General features: G+C 44.2%; 1 protein-coding gene across 2 annotated transcripts in view; it reads left to right on the top strand.

Annotated features, from left to right (window-relative positions):
* Positions 1–263: 263 nt before the first annotated feature.
* The window catches only part of HSD11B1 (hydroxysteroid 11-beta dehydrogenase 1), a 38,081-nt gene continuing 23,297 nt past the window's right edge, over positions 264–15,047 (top strand). The window contains exons 1-3 of one of the 2 annotated variants that reach the window (XM_036912430.2): positions 264–390; positions 13,677–13,790; positions 14,537–14,667. In XM_036912430.2, coding sequence (XP_036768325.2) covers positions 13,703–13,790; positions 14,537–14,667 — 219 coding nt within the window. In that variant the 5' untranslated portion in view covers positions 264–390; positions 13,677–13,702. Of the gene's footprint in view, positions 391–13,579; positions 13,791–14,536; positions 14,668–15,047 lie in introns of those variants that run through there. The other variant, XM_036912431.2, reaches the window with a different exon arrangement.

The raw sequence follows: 15,047 nt of genomic DNA, 5'->3' as shown, positions 1-15,047 counted from the left end.
CCCCACCCTGGGGGGGTCCTGTGCTTTGGGGAACCCTGGTGCTCCCAGCTCAGGACTGGCCCCCTCTGGCTTCCCTTTGCTGCCCCTCTCTGGGCACCTGCTGGCTGCCAGCTCAGTCCAAGGACAAAGGTCTTCAACCTTCCCCTGGGTTTCACCTCCCTGCATCAGGTGGCAGACCAGCTGGTTCCAGTCCCGAATCAGATCCTCTGACTCCTCCCAGAAGCCAACCAACTTCTGAGCAGGAAATCCTGCCCCTCCCCAAAGAGTGGGAAACTGCAGGGGAAGAGAGAGATGAAACAGAAGGGAAGGCGGAGGAGGAGGGAGAGGGAGAAGCAGCAAAAGGAAAAAGGAGATCAATAAAAAGAAGTCAGATTTGGTTGAAACCTCAAGGTAAGACTTTTTACAATCACATTATATATAATAGCACTGCCATGTGCATCAGGGCCTCATACATAGTAGATCCTCAAAAACCCACTATTGAAATAATGCATCTATTGGAATGAACCGTAGGGCTGGGCTGAAGAGAGATTTCGGCATCAAATGCTGGCCAAAAAAAAAAAAAAAACCCAAAACAAAACAAAGGTCCAATGAGCTTTGAAATGTGTAGGAGGGAAGATATGATAAGATGCAGATGGAACCAGACATCTGTTACTGGCACTGAGAGCGCATTCTGATCGTTTTGGGACAGAAAGTTAAGTTGGGACAAAAACGTTGCAAAAATAGTTTTTAAAATGTCTGCATGTTCTTTTGAAATCATACGAAGATTGCAGGTTGTAAGCATTTTTCCAAGTCAGCTTTAAACCTATGACACAGCGCAAACACTAGGCTCTATCTTGGGAATTGCTAAGAATGCTGGTGTCTGCGTTATGCATCGAGCCATCAGCTAATTTAAAATCGTTAATATCCAGACCTGGGTCTTTGCGGAAGGCTCATTTTATCCCAAGGAGTCTTGTTCAATGGGCCAAGAAGGCCTAAAGTTGTCAACCAAAATTCTTCATGTGTTGCTCACCTATTTTGTAATCCTAGTCTAGTCAGGCTGCTCAGGACACTGACCTTCCTGAGCCTTCAAATGCCTGTTCAGGGTTAATTCAAAGGCGCGTCTTTCAGGTCAGTTGGAGAAACCCTGACAGAAACAGGAAATACCATTCCCCACCCTCACCACTCACCCAAACCCTCACTTGCCATCAATGAATAGCATCATCCACAAGGTTGCAGTTCACTGACCCAGTTACCTGGAGGGATTAAAACAGCTAGACTCATGCTTTGGAAAGTGTTCATAGACAATGATGGTGTGTTTGTACAACAGTTGGCTGTTGAGAATCCTGCTCTCCCAACTTTCCCAACAGAGCTTAACAATTCAGAGGGACACGCTGAAGTGGATTTTTTTTAGTGCCAGTATATCTCTTTGGGGGTCTGTGTGAGTAAAGCAAAGTCGGAAGCTGAATGGAGGGTGGGTGAGGTAAGGAGAGAGGAAAGAAACTCACTTCTGCCTGCTTGCTAGGATTTGAGAGGAAATGCCTTTCTCTCGTTGGTATGATACGAAAATAATATCCAAAAATCCTAGCTCTCTCTTTATACTAATTTCAGTACAGCTAAAAGCTCCTTACATCCATTTTCTGATCTGAAACAAATCATAAAGGTAATCTAATTTAACTCCTCTAGTTTGCCAGGTGAGGGAATTGAAGCCAAGACAGGGGAAGGGCCTTCCTTGCCCAAGGTCAGATATATGTCAGCGGTGGAGGGGAGACTGGAACTTTACAGGAAGGCACCTCAGATACCCAAGGACTCATAATCATTGCAGTTGCTGATTAATAAAATATTCAGTTGAAAGATGCTCAAATAATCCTTGCCTGGCAGAAATGGAAAGAAGGAAAAGATTTTCCTAATAGTTAAGCTTCTTGAAAATCTGGTTGATAACTGTTAGAGGCCTAGAGAGAATAGAAGAAGGAATAAAGGCAGGTTTGTCCTGAGAGAACCAGAATATTTTAAATTCCTACCATTGATCCAGCATTTTACATATCTCATCTCTTTATGTATCTTCATTTCATAAGTAACATTTTTCAAATTTGATCAGATTCACAGAAGGGATGAGATGGTATTATTTCTGCATCTCTGCTTAGTAGGACCAGGATCGTGCTCTGGACTAAGGCAGATATTTATAGTACAGTGACTGCTGCCCTCTTACTTGGACAGCTCCCCAAAGCAGGCGCTTGCTCCAGCCATTTCAATCTACTTGAGGGTCCTCTGACATGTCATGCTATTTCTAGATTCCTTGCCTAAACATATGCAGTTCCCTCTGCTCCGAATGACCTTCCCCCACTTCTTCATCTCCACAATTCATACTTATCTTCCAAAACTTAGCTGCAGGGCCTCCTCTTCCCAGAAGTCCTTCCCACTGCCCCGAGCCAGTCTCCTTGAAGGAAGATACCAAATACTGGCCTGTCTTTTCCTGGCATCTAGCACAGGATCTGGGCATATATTAGTGCTCAATAAACATTTGGAAAAAGTGAATGAATGAACAAATGAAATATTACTCCTCCTTTTCTTCCACTGAAATGATTTCATGAAAAGTCTCATTTCCACACTCTTGATGCTTGGGTAACTTGGAGGGAAATAGGAGATGTCACTACTACATGCTTCCCTTATTGCAAGTCTGCCAGGTTACCCAAAAGAGCTATCTAGAGTTAAATGCAGCAGTTGACAAACACTTGTTTCTGCTTCCCTACAAAACTTACTGATCAAAGGAGAATAATTTGCACGCTATAAACCACAAGGACAAAGAGAGCAGGAATGGAAACCACAGCAGATGAGAGAGGGCAGCACCCTTCTGGAAGATGGAATGTGTATGGACAAGTGATCGGTGACTGAGCACACTGGAGACTGTGACACCCCAGGGGCCACGATGGGGAGTCAACAATAAGCCACAGGGCCGAGGAGAGTCCCAGGGGTCAGGGCACCGGGAGCCTCAGAACACAGAGGGAGAGGTAGGGGGCAAAGACAGGAGAGTCACTCCAAATCCCCTATCTTGCTGGCCAAGGAAGAAGGAAAGTCCACTCTCTGGAGCAACTGGCCAAAGAGACACCAGATTTAGGGACACCAAGCACAGTAGAAGGTGGGGTTCGGCATGGAGCTGGGGGCAGAGGGATGAGAGAAAGACTCCATCCTGACAGATGAGATTCCCCAGGCGCTCGTCTTGGCCTGGCTCCCAGGACAGCCCAGCTGATACCCCTCTCCATTCGCCCTACCCCAGCCCACATGCTGCACAGAATTAAGGATTCCTCCTTGTAGAAAATAGCCAACCAAAGAAAAAAAAGACAACAGACGCTGACATTTGGGGGTCTTCCAGCGAAAGTGCCAAGTACCGTCTGGATCACTGTACAGCAGAGGCCAGCAATTGACCAGCCCTGCTCTCACATACAAAGCTTCCAGCAGCCAAGGAACGGACTCCAAGGATCACCAAGCAGGGAATGAAGGCCTCTGACGTTGAAGATGGAGACCCCAACATAAGTAGTGCAGAGAGCTGAGGAAACCGGTAACGACAGCCATGGCAACATCGATCTCCCCCCAGAGAGAAGGAAAGGAAATTCTATCTCCCTGCATAGAGGCATCCATGAATAAAGATCACTGTTTTTTAAAAAGTACTAGAAAACAAGGAAAAGCTTTTTAAAATAAAAATGCAACTAGAAATTTAAAAATTAAAATGAAGCACTGGACGATAAAGTTAACAAAATCTTGCAGAAAGTGGGACAAAAAGGGAAAGAGATTTTAAAAAGGGCAAATGATAAGAAATTTACCAGATCAGTCCAGGAGCTCTGACACCTTCTAATAAGAATTCCAAAAAGAGAGCACAGAGAAAATGGACTGGAAGACATTAACCAAAAAGATAATTTCTCTAAAACTTCCCCTAATGAAAGACTTGAATTTCCTTGTTGGAAGGACCCAGCGCCTGCCCAGTGAACAACAATAAAGAAAAACTCTCCCCAAAGTACATTATTGGAAACGTTAGAACCCCAGGAATAAAAGGACCTTAAAAGCTCTGGAGGGAAAAAAAAAGTCCAAAAACCAAGGATCAGGAATCCAGACAGCAACTGGACTTCTCAGCATCAACACAGGAGGCTAGAAATGGAAAAACAACACAGGAGAGTCTTCTGATTTGGAGAGAACATAGCCTCCAATCTAGAAATCCTTACCAGACAATGAACCAAGGAGAAGGTAATATAATGTAATACAAGCAAGCAGTGTGGCCGCACTGTGGGGCATGTGGTCAGGGTCTGATGGATTAATGCCCACAAGATGTTTAAAGTGAAATATCACTCCTGCATTCAGGATCTCAAAAAAATCCCCCTACCTTTTGTGAGGAAGCAACCTAAGAAAGAAAATGTTGGAGTTCCCTGGTAAATGGCAAAGGGATGTTCCTGACAACAGCCAATTGAGCTCCTGGTCCAGATTGGAACAGGAGGACTGGAGGCTGCAGGAGGGGTGTCTCCAGGGAAAAGAAAAATAGATTATCCAATTAATTTAACCAATTTGCTTGAGTTTTAGAACTCTTGTCGGAGGATTTGGCAACATGAACAACTAAGTAAGCAAACAAAAATGAGGTGATTATTAACTCCAGCGTGGGAAGAAAAGAAATGCAATCACAGTTCATTATATTACTGAGCTATAAACAATTAGTCATCACATTATGAACACTGACTAACTGATTTAATTAAAATTGTGATCATAATGGTATAGGACTCTAGAAGGAAGCAAATGAGTATCTGTGATCTTTGTGATCAAAGTGCTAATATTCCTTAGTAGGAAATCAATAAATAACTTATAAAGTTGCAAAATAAGAAATATCAGTGAAAGCATATTGCTTAAAATCAGGGAGTTGATTCCCTGAGGGGAAGAAAGAAAAAATGATTTAAAAAACGGGGTTGCCTCTAGATGGGACTAGGGCATGTGAAAGAGAGAGGCACACACTCCTCTTATTTACTATAAGCTTTTTGATGCCATGGGGCTTTTTATCCCCCCTCCTATATTACATTAATAAATATAAATTATTTTATTTTAAAGGAAGGAATGAAATGACTCATTCATAACAGCAATCTCCCACAGATTACATTCCATGCACCAGTCAGCGACCTGATGCCTGGAGTCATTAAATTAAGTTTCAAACAAGCTATAATTATGTTACCTAATTCACCTTCTGTCTGTCCACGGTGTGGTGCAGAATCGCCTGGGGACCTTTGTAAAAATACAGATTCTTGGGCCCACCCTTGATAGTGCTTCTTCAACGGGCCTTGATGGGGCCTTGGAATCTGCCCATAATTCCCCCAAATTATTCCCTTACACAACAGGGTTTAGGAACCACTGAACTGGAGCAGAAATTGTGAAGGAAAGAGGGGAAGGGGGAGAAGGGGTTTACATGTGATTTATGTGACTGTTTTTCTATATATGTCAGCGTATTATGAGTCCATCTTTCTCCCTCCCTCCCTCTTCCATCTTCTTTTATCTGGATTCAACCCATAAATCCCTTTGGGCTGAAAATTTTGCAGGAAATACAGTCCTCATGTCTGTCATTTTAAACCCCTGCAGTCTGAGCTTTCTCTCCCAACCCTGGAGCTCCCTCTGCTGGCAGAAGCCTGTTAAAACTCTTAGCATCCCAAAGCGACGCGGCTCCTGTTCCTAGGAGGTCATTTTCCCCAGCTATTGCCAAGCCCTTGAACTTCATGAAACCTCCCGTCAGACAGAAAATGGACGGTTCAACAAACCTGAGAGAGCCTTTCTTGCCTTACAGGTGTGAATACATATATTCACAGAATGAGGCAGAATGAGGCTGAAATGAGAATGAGAGGTCCGTGTTGTGAACAAGCCTAAGGACAGAGGGACAGGAAGGAGTTTTCCTCCCTCCGTGTTCTTTCCTCCCCCCTCCAATAGATGTGGATGATTGGGGAAGCCACATCCATCTGCCTCCCAAACCAGAAGCAGGAAACTCCTTAGGCCATAAAGCTCACTGAATTTGGAAGCAGAGGACAAGGGTTCCCTTCCACGCTCACTTGACTTCCTGGACCCTCCTTTTCCAGAGCTACGTGAATCATGCCTGCCCGGAGACTCTGTTGGACCTTTCCTGCAAGCTGAAAAACATGCTCAGTCTAACACAGTGTCTGGCACAGAGAAAATGCTCAAAAACATTTGAAGGAAAGCTTAACTCATTGCTGTCCTAGAATCAGGCCCTCCTTCAGATCAGCATGCTTCTCCAGCTCCTCAAAAACACCCCTGTGCTCACACTGAACATTTTCTTTCCTCGTGAGCCTTTTCTCTTCCATCCACAGCGTTCTGGCTTTGGGTCCCTGAGGACTCACACACCCCAGACCCAGTGCCTTCTTGTCACTTGTCCTCCTTGACCTCTCGGAAGCTTCAAAGCTGTGACCTCTCCCACCTCAGTGGGACACCCGCGTGGCCCAGGTGCAGTGTTCCTTCAGGCCCTCCTGCTGGCTGCTCCCCCTTGCCCTCCTTCACCGGCTCTCCTCTCCTGCCTGGCCCACCGGCGTTGGTGTGATAGTCCCCTCTGGTGTGAAGGTACCCTTCACCCTCCGCCTGGCGGTCTCATCTACTCCTATGATTTTGACTTGAACTTACACGCTTTAATTCTCCCAAATCTATATCTTTAGCTTAGACCTTTCTCCTGAGCTGCAAATACCTACCAGACATCTTTATCTGGATGTATGGGAATTACTTCCATTAAATACTTCAAAAATGCTTGCTGAGCATCTACTGTGTGTGAAGCACCATGCTTAATCCTGGGGATACACCAGCAAGATAGACCAGGCCTGTGCCCTTCCCAATCTGGGTATTGGAAAAAACAGACAAATGAGCAACTATGAATACAAAGTAAAGGGAACTATGGTAGGAGAAATACCCAGAGTTTAGGGAGCACTTTACCTGGCCCTAGAGAAAACAGGAGGGTGACTTTGAAGGGTTAGAACCTAAAAGATAAGAAGGAATTGTGGTTGGATGGTGAGGGGTTACTAGGAAAGGATTTCAAAACTTATGAAGAACTTATAACAATAAAATAGTGAGTTTGGACTTTATCCTAAGAACACAGGGAGCTCTGAAGGAGAATCGGGTGGCGTAGAGCCCACAGGGCATTTCCACAGTGCTGGTCCTGGCCAGGTGCTGGTAATGATTAAGTTGCATGATAGACTCATAAGGCTTTCACTTCCTTATTATGCTTCATAAATTTTGTATGATTTCATATATTCTTTTGTGCCTATCAAACTTTTTTTTTAATGGGTTGTAGAAGGTAAAATAGGCAGAGAGAAGAGTAAGGATGAAACTGAAGCAGAAAACAGCAGTGGCCTGAGTTAGGGTAGGCACAGCCAAGGTGAAGATTGGAAGGTGGTTCTAGATGCTTCTAGAGATGGTTCTACTGAGGAAGTAATTGATAAGCCAGGGAATGTGGGGTTATGGAGAGGCAGGAGTAGAGGATTGTCAACGTGCTTCAGTATTAATCGGATGGATGGTGAAGTCACTGTTTGAAATAGAGATCCTAAGGAGATGGTGAATAAAAATAACAAAGTCATTAGCAAATAGTTTAGCAGTTTCCTAAAAAGTTAAATATAAATTTACCATACAACCCAGCAATGCCACTCCTGGGAATATGCTCAGGAGAAATAAAACCACATTTACACAAAGACTGTCTCACCAGTGTTCATGGCAGCACTGTACATAATGTCCAGAAAGAGGAAAATTCTAAATGTCTGAGGATTGAAGGATATATGAAATGTGGTATAGCCACACAATGGAATACATTGGCAATAGGAACAAAGTACTGATACACACTACGGTACGGGTGAACCTCAAAAACGTTATGCTAAAGTCAAAGAAGTCAAACACAAATGATCACATTGTCATGAGATTCCATGAATTTCATGGAATATCAAAGACAGAAAGTAGATTATTAGTTGCCTGGAGCTGGGAGTGGGAACAGGGAGCAATTGTAAATGGGTAAGAAGAATCTTTTGGAGTGATGGAAACGTTCTTAAATTGAATTGTGGTGATGGTTTCCCAACTTTGCAAATTTATTAAAAGTCACTGGATTGTATACTTATCACAACATAATTTTCTAGTATGTGAATTGTACTTTGAGGTGTTTAGGAGGTTATGCCACCTGATGCTTAGGAGACAACATGGCACAGGAGCTAAGAGATTTTTAAGACTTGTCAACAAGCAGATAGTAACTGGAGCCGTGAGAGTGAAGGAAATCACTCAGGGACCAGAGAGAGAGAGAGAAGGAAAGAGTGAGGACAGAATCAAGGCCAACTCCAACACCCAGGAAATCCAAAAGGGAAGAGGGCCTAAAAGGAACACTGAGGGAAACAGAAGGAAAGCCCAGAGAATGCACATGGCCAGGATCCAAGGGAAGAAGATGCTCAGGGGCGAGGACCAGGGCACCGGGCTACTGAGAAGTCAGGTAAATGTAAACAGAACCAGGAAGTGTAAGACACGGTAGAAAAATCTCGCTGGGCATGGGGGAGCCCATCAAAGTTGTGGGGCATAGGCCACACCCAGGGAGGCTTGCTGGGAGAGTGAGGCGTCGGCAGAGGGAGAGGGGCTGGACTGAGGGGCCTGCGGAGTCCAGGCGATCCAGCATCTTCTGCGGGAGGCAGTAAGGCAACACGGGAGGCCGGCAAACAAGCAGAGTTCTGGGGTAAATGAGGAGACCACAGTGTCAGAGGCTGCCTGACGGCAAGGAGCGGCTCTAACTACAGGGCCAGCAGCAGATGGAGGTCCAAAGCCAGCCCTGCTGCTTCTCCGGGCTTATTCCTCACCAGGTAGCCCTGCGCCTTAAAATTCAGTGATCCTGCCACATGGAATTGTTTGCAGTTTCCCAAACGTGCCGTTACCGGTCACACCTCCTGTTTTCTCACACGGCTCCCTCTGCATGGAATGTTCTGCGAACCAACCATCCCATCTCCCTGACACACTCCTGGAACCCAGGTGCTCTCTCTTACCCTTCCACATTTGCCTGGAGGATTCCTGCTCATTTTAATTTGGATCAAGGTCAACCCCACCTCTGAAGCCTTTCCGCTTGCCCGTCCCCCACACGGAATGGGCAGGTTGCATCGTTATGCCCTCACCATAAATCTCCATCATAGCACTGGTGACATGTTAAAACATTTCATTTATTTCCACATCCATCTTCTTCTAGGGCTCAGCAAGCATTGCAGGTTTTTCATTTGTAGGACCTGGCCCGTAGTAAGAACTAAATAAATGTTAGTAGATGGTATCTGCACTTATCCACCATGTGGCATGTCCCCTTTTCCTCCTTTGCTACCCAGAGCTGTTTTTGGGGGCTGTCTCTGGCCAGGCTGCTGGGTTCCATCATGCTGAAGATAGATGAGGTGGTCTCGCTTCTGCTGTCAGTAGCCGTGGTCAAGGGTGTTTTACCCGCACCTAAGGCATAGTTTCCCAAAGCTCTGTGCCACATCCCAGATTGCCAGATAAAACACAGGACACCCAGTTAAATTTGAGCTTCAGATAAACAATGAATAATGTTTTAGCATAAGCATATCCCAGGCAATACGGAGGATTATATATCTATCCTAAAAAAGTAGTTGTTGTTCATCTGCAATTCAAATTTAACAGGGTGTTCTAGATTGCCATTTGCTAAATCCGGCAGCCCTGCCTGCTACCCATCCAAGGGAAGCGGCTTTCCTCTGATGCTGAAGTCACGGCGCCCTAAGAAACCCACCCAGCTGAGGCTTTTGCTAAGCAGGGGGGAAACCCTGAAACACTACAACTACAACATGCTTAGATTGGCCTCTGGCCCACCCCCACCGAGGGCAGGGCTCAGGCCGAGCTCTGGGCCTCCTTCGGGTACTTGCTCATTCCCAAGACGCCCGTGGCTCTCCCAGGCAGTCGTCCCCGACAGTCCCTCTGCCACAGACTCTGTATGACAGGTGAGGGACAGGACGGCCCACACAGGGCAGCTGATCCCATCTCTAGTTCATTCTCCCAGATCTGAGGTTGCAGTAGTTGGAATATATGAGTAAATCTGTCCAATAGGAGTGTGGTCACATGGGAGGATTGACAAATAGAATTCCCCACCCCTCCTTAGATATATGGGGCGGGAGAAGAAAGCAGGTGGGGAGAAGGGGTCCGTGGTATTAGATAAAATAATATAAAATGATGGTTGTTTCCATAGCAAGGAACAGCTTTGGGCAGCCATGTCACAGCCTCACAAGCTCCTAAAAAGTCAGACCCGAGGCGCTGGGGTGGGTGGGGACGGGGTAGGAGGCGTGAAGGGAAAGGAAGAAATTCATGCTAATACTCTAATATCATGCCAAAGTCCTTTTCTGTCTCAACCACGGAGACTTGCAACCGAGAGGGTTCACACCCACCTCTTCTTCTGAGGCCTGCCCACAATTCCACGGCTGGGATTAGTTCTCCAAGTGAGGCCACTTTCCCAACACAGCCACTGAACAGTCCTGAAGTATATTGTAGCTGCGGCTTCTGCCTCCTAAATGATGGATGCTCCATTCGTAATCTACATTTTTGGCCACATGCATAGAAATTCCTCTTTGGCTGCTCCTCTTCCCATTTTTGCCACGTCCTCTTCGTCCTCCCAGATCTGGCCCATCCCTCAAAGTCCCTTACCCATTCAGTCCCTGGGCTCTTCTCCCCTTGCTGCTTTTCCTCCACCCCAATTTACTCAAGTGATAATGAGCAAGTCAGAGAATTCCTGGCTGGGCTCTGACATGCTCCTCCAGCTGAGAGGAACCCATTCTATGTGGGTTTTTTAAACCTGGCAGGTTGTGTTTAGGTATTTCACAGAGAGCGTGCTCTAAAATGGAGCTGATCGATGCCTTACAAAGGAGGGCCTGTGGGAAGAGGAGAGGGAACAGCCAGCTCCATTGCTAAGGCAGCAAAAGGAACTTTACTGGACTGGGGAAGATTTGCCTGGAAACAAATGCTAGGTAAAACAGTCATATTTCTTTTGCCTTTTTTAATTTTTTAATTTGTTGACAACCACTAGAAGGGTTAGTGAGTAGGGTTGATAGGTTCTAAGCAGAATGCCGAACCCAGTGATTTCTCCAGGTTAAATCAGACTCCAGAAAGATGGTAATTTTCTCAATGCTGCAGCGCCTCAGAAGCAAAAGTTCACTGAATGCTTATTTTGGATCAAGGCTGGGCAGGGGAGATGGAGACAAAGATGAAAAGACATAGTCTGTGTTCTCTGGGAGTTTACAAGCTAATGAGAGAACCAGGCGTGTAAATATGGTCATACAACACATCTATGTTTTTTACAAAATGTGGTCAAAGTATGGTGCCATGGGTCTCTCAGACCCTCTTGAGGGTGTGAAAGGGCAAAACTATTCTCATAATCTAGTAAGACATTATTTGTCTTTTTTCCCTCTTATGAGTTTTCCAGGGGCTACAGGATGTGTGATAATACAAAGCAAAATCTATGTATTTGTATTCCTGAGTTAACAAAAAAGTCCTAATTTCTAATACAGCAATATCAATATCAATAGATAGAAACCTATATCTATTATATGCAAAAATTCATTGAGATCCTCGATAATTTTTAAGACTGTTAAGGGATCCTGAGACCAAAAATTTTGAGAACTGCTAAGACTTAATGTATCACCTACCATTACTGAGTGTCTCATTTCTCATTGATGCATTTTTTGGTTAAAAATTGTTTCCTCTAATTCCATGAATATTACTTTATTGGATGCTTTCTTTATATCCTTATTTTCTAGCATGACAGCTATTAGGTTATCTGATTATTGATCTGTGTTTTTCTATGTGTCTCTGGTTAATTGTATCTTTTGAGGCAGCACGGTGTTGGATTTCATTTTTAATCTAGCCAACAATCAGGAATAGTTGATGCATTTACTTTATGTTCTGTTACCCTGCAGTTTACTTACCTGTGGTTATTTTTTCTTTCTTTAAATTTATGTTTTCCATAGTGCACTTTAAAATTCTTTCTTGTCAATGTACTTCTCTCAACTGTCCATCCTTCTATCATTTCAGAATCATCATATTTTAAAGCAATTTTTCATTGTTTTCTGTAATTTTACTCTTAATAGTATAGTATTAAGAAAATAAAACTTAAGTTTCCTTCTCCCTAGAGATGAAAATGGAGTGTAGTTTGTAACATATTGGTAGCATAAAACCCTTTATAAAATTATACATACATATCTTACAGTTCTGATCATATGTAATGTGATATTCCACTTGGATTTTTTTTTTTTTATTGTCTTCCATGAACCTTGAGCTCTAGCAAGCCCTCAAGTATTCTCAAATCTCCATTGTTTTCCGGAAGTGAACTTTACAGCTGTGAGCCTTTGTTGACAAATTATTTCATCTCCTCTGGGTCTATTTTCCCTTACTCTGAAGTGAAAATTCAGTGAGTGTTTCCAGACACCGTACGTGGGGTCATAACTTGATGTCTCTTAATCCTGTGTGAATCCCCCATCCACCACCCTCAACCCATGTTCCTCCTCCAAAGCACAGGTAGCCATTCTTATCAACACATTGAAATGGCTTTCTCAGCTGTTGGTAACCTGCAGAATTCTGGATTTGCTCTGTGATAGGGTTATTTTTATGACTTGGTTAGTTAGTTGGTTTTAAGTTGAGAAACTTACTAATATACTTAAACTCTTTCTTAGAGGATTGTTCCTTAATGAATTCTTGTTACAGACATAATGGGTGTTTTTTTCTATATTTTTGTGATACATTCTAAATTGCTAGAGGTTTCTCTCCCCTGATCCTTATATTGTTACTAGATTCGTTTTTAGCTGGAATGTGGGCTTTTCAGGCTAATTTTGCCTCAACGGTGCTAGTTCTTTTTTATTCTGCCCCAGATCCTCTCTTCCTAACATCCTCTGTGTTTCTTATTCTTCTATAACACTTACAAGACCCAGTTTAATAGCTCAGTGCGTTGTTTTTTCTTTTGTTGGCATTCATTATTTCTTCCTTCTCTGCTGTTAAAGTAATGAGCGTACGTTCCATTTTATTTGCTTGAGAGTCTTGAACTGGTCCTGTGTTTCCCGCCATTGGACTTCTGGCTGGCTTGCTTTCCCCTTTGATGTTGCAATATTTATTCATTGAACTTGAGTGTGGGGCTTATAGGGCTTGTCTGCTTCCCCCTCCCAACCAAGATGTGCACATTTTTTCTTAAGCTTATTTTTCTGTTTTGTGCTGTTATTTTTAATTGCTTCCGACAGGGAGGTGGGGCTGAGAGCGAGATTTGGCTTGAATTTGGCCCTCTTTGCTATTACTCACATTTCCCCAGAAGCCCCGCGCACATTTTTCTCTCTGCCTTTGACATTCCACTTTTGAAAGGCCGTCGGTTCCTGGTGTAAAAGACGTTAAGAAGAAGATGGGCTCTGCGTAGGGATGTTCAGGAATCCAGTCCTGTACCGTCATGAGCTTGGCCATCTGGAAGTCTCTTCTTGCTCAATGAAATGGAGTAAACATTGTCCATTATGAAATCCACCACGCAGCTGCCAGGATGAATGGGCCCCCACCCAAAGCCAATCACTGCTCTGACAGGGAAATTGGCTAGCACTGCCTGAGACTCCTCCAGCCTCCCCCGTCCCTGATGTCACAATTCAGAGGCTGCTGCCTGCCTAGGAGGTTGTGGAAAGCTCTGTAGGTTATCTCTGTGTGTCCTACAGGGCTCCTCAGACCAGTCCTCTGTCTGATGGCTTTTATGAAAAAATACCTCCTCCCCATTCTGGGGGTCTTCCTGGCCTACCACTACTATTCTGCAAATGAGGAATTCAGACCAGGTAAGCACCAATGTGTCTAATTTTAGAGGAATAGATTTTTTTTAAAGGGGTGGTGGGTAGCTGGAGTGTTTCTGAGAATCAATAGGACTTTCTGGTCCCCAGACTTGATGAACAAGAGGGACTCTGAGGTGGGACTGTATTTGTGTGTCTTCCAGTCACAGGCTATGGGTAATAGGAGGGTGGGGAAGGGTGATCATGTAGCCAAAAGATTGCCAAATAGTCCATGCTTTATTTGGCACCCTTAAGGGAAAGCAATTTCAGATCCCCTACAAACATGTGGGTATTTCCAAAATTCACAACTCATCCAGATAATTCGACTCCATGAAGAGGCTGATAAGGGGGAGGCAAGAAAGGGCTCTGGAGCTGATGACTAAATAGAAGCAAAAGAAAATTCCTGGATTCTGTGTGAGCACATGTTTTGATGAGTTTTTTGAATTTTATTTCAGTTGAGCAAAATTGGATGAGTCTAAAAATGTCTGGAACTCCAGTGTTTTAGCTGAACTCTCTGTCCATGGAGGTTTTTAGGAAGAAGAGCAGGAAAGCTTGGTTTTGAGCAACTAAGCCAACCCCGATTACAGATCATGCTGAAAGACTGGAACTGTTTCTTCATTGACTTTACGCAGTTTGGGATAAATCGATCTGGCCTTATAATCTTTAGACATTGAGATAAGGTGGCCCCCATCCATGCAGGAGGAATGTCACTGCCAAGTTGGGTGTTGTGCTCACTTCATTTTGGGGTTTCCCAGAGATGCTCCAAGGAAAGAAAGTGATTGTCACAGGGGCCAGCAAGGGGATTGGAGAAGCAATGGCTTATCAGCTGGCAAAGATGGGGGCCCACCTGGTGGTGACAGCGAGGTCAAAAGAAACTCTAAAGAAGGTAAGGACTCTGTGCCCACAGACAAGTGTACCCTCACATGCCCAGATGTATCATTACATATACTCACATATACATGCCAATGCACAGAAGCTGGCACATCCACCACAGATGCATGTACACACACACACATACACACACAGCTTCAAGCGCTAATAGGAATATAAAAAACATGCAATTAAGTATTCATTCCCATGCACTCATATATAGACATAAAGTTCTTGAACTACATGAGCTCATAGACACACTTATTCACACACATTTACACATGGAGTCATGGATATATAGATGTGTGCTCAGATACCAAAATTTCAGTACTTCCTCATGAATTCATATTATTGTAGCCACGCAGACTCTCAGACACATGCCCTCTCATATGCTTG

The sequence above is a fragment of the Manis pentadactyla genome, chromosome 9, assembly GCF_030020395.1.
Source record: "Manis pentadactyla isolate mManPen7 chromosome 9, mManPen7.hap1, whole genome shotgun sequence".
Classification (NCBI taxonomy): Eukaryota; Metazoa; Chordata; class Mammalia; order Pholidota; family Manidae; genus Manis; species Manis pentadactyla.
Note: the sequence above shows the minus strand (reverse complement) of the source record. Positions and strands in the feature narration are given on the sequence as shown.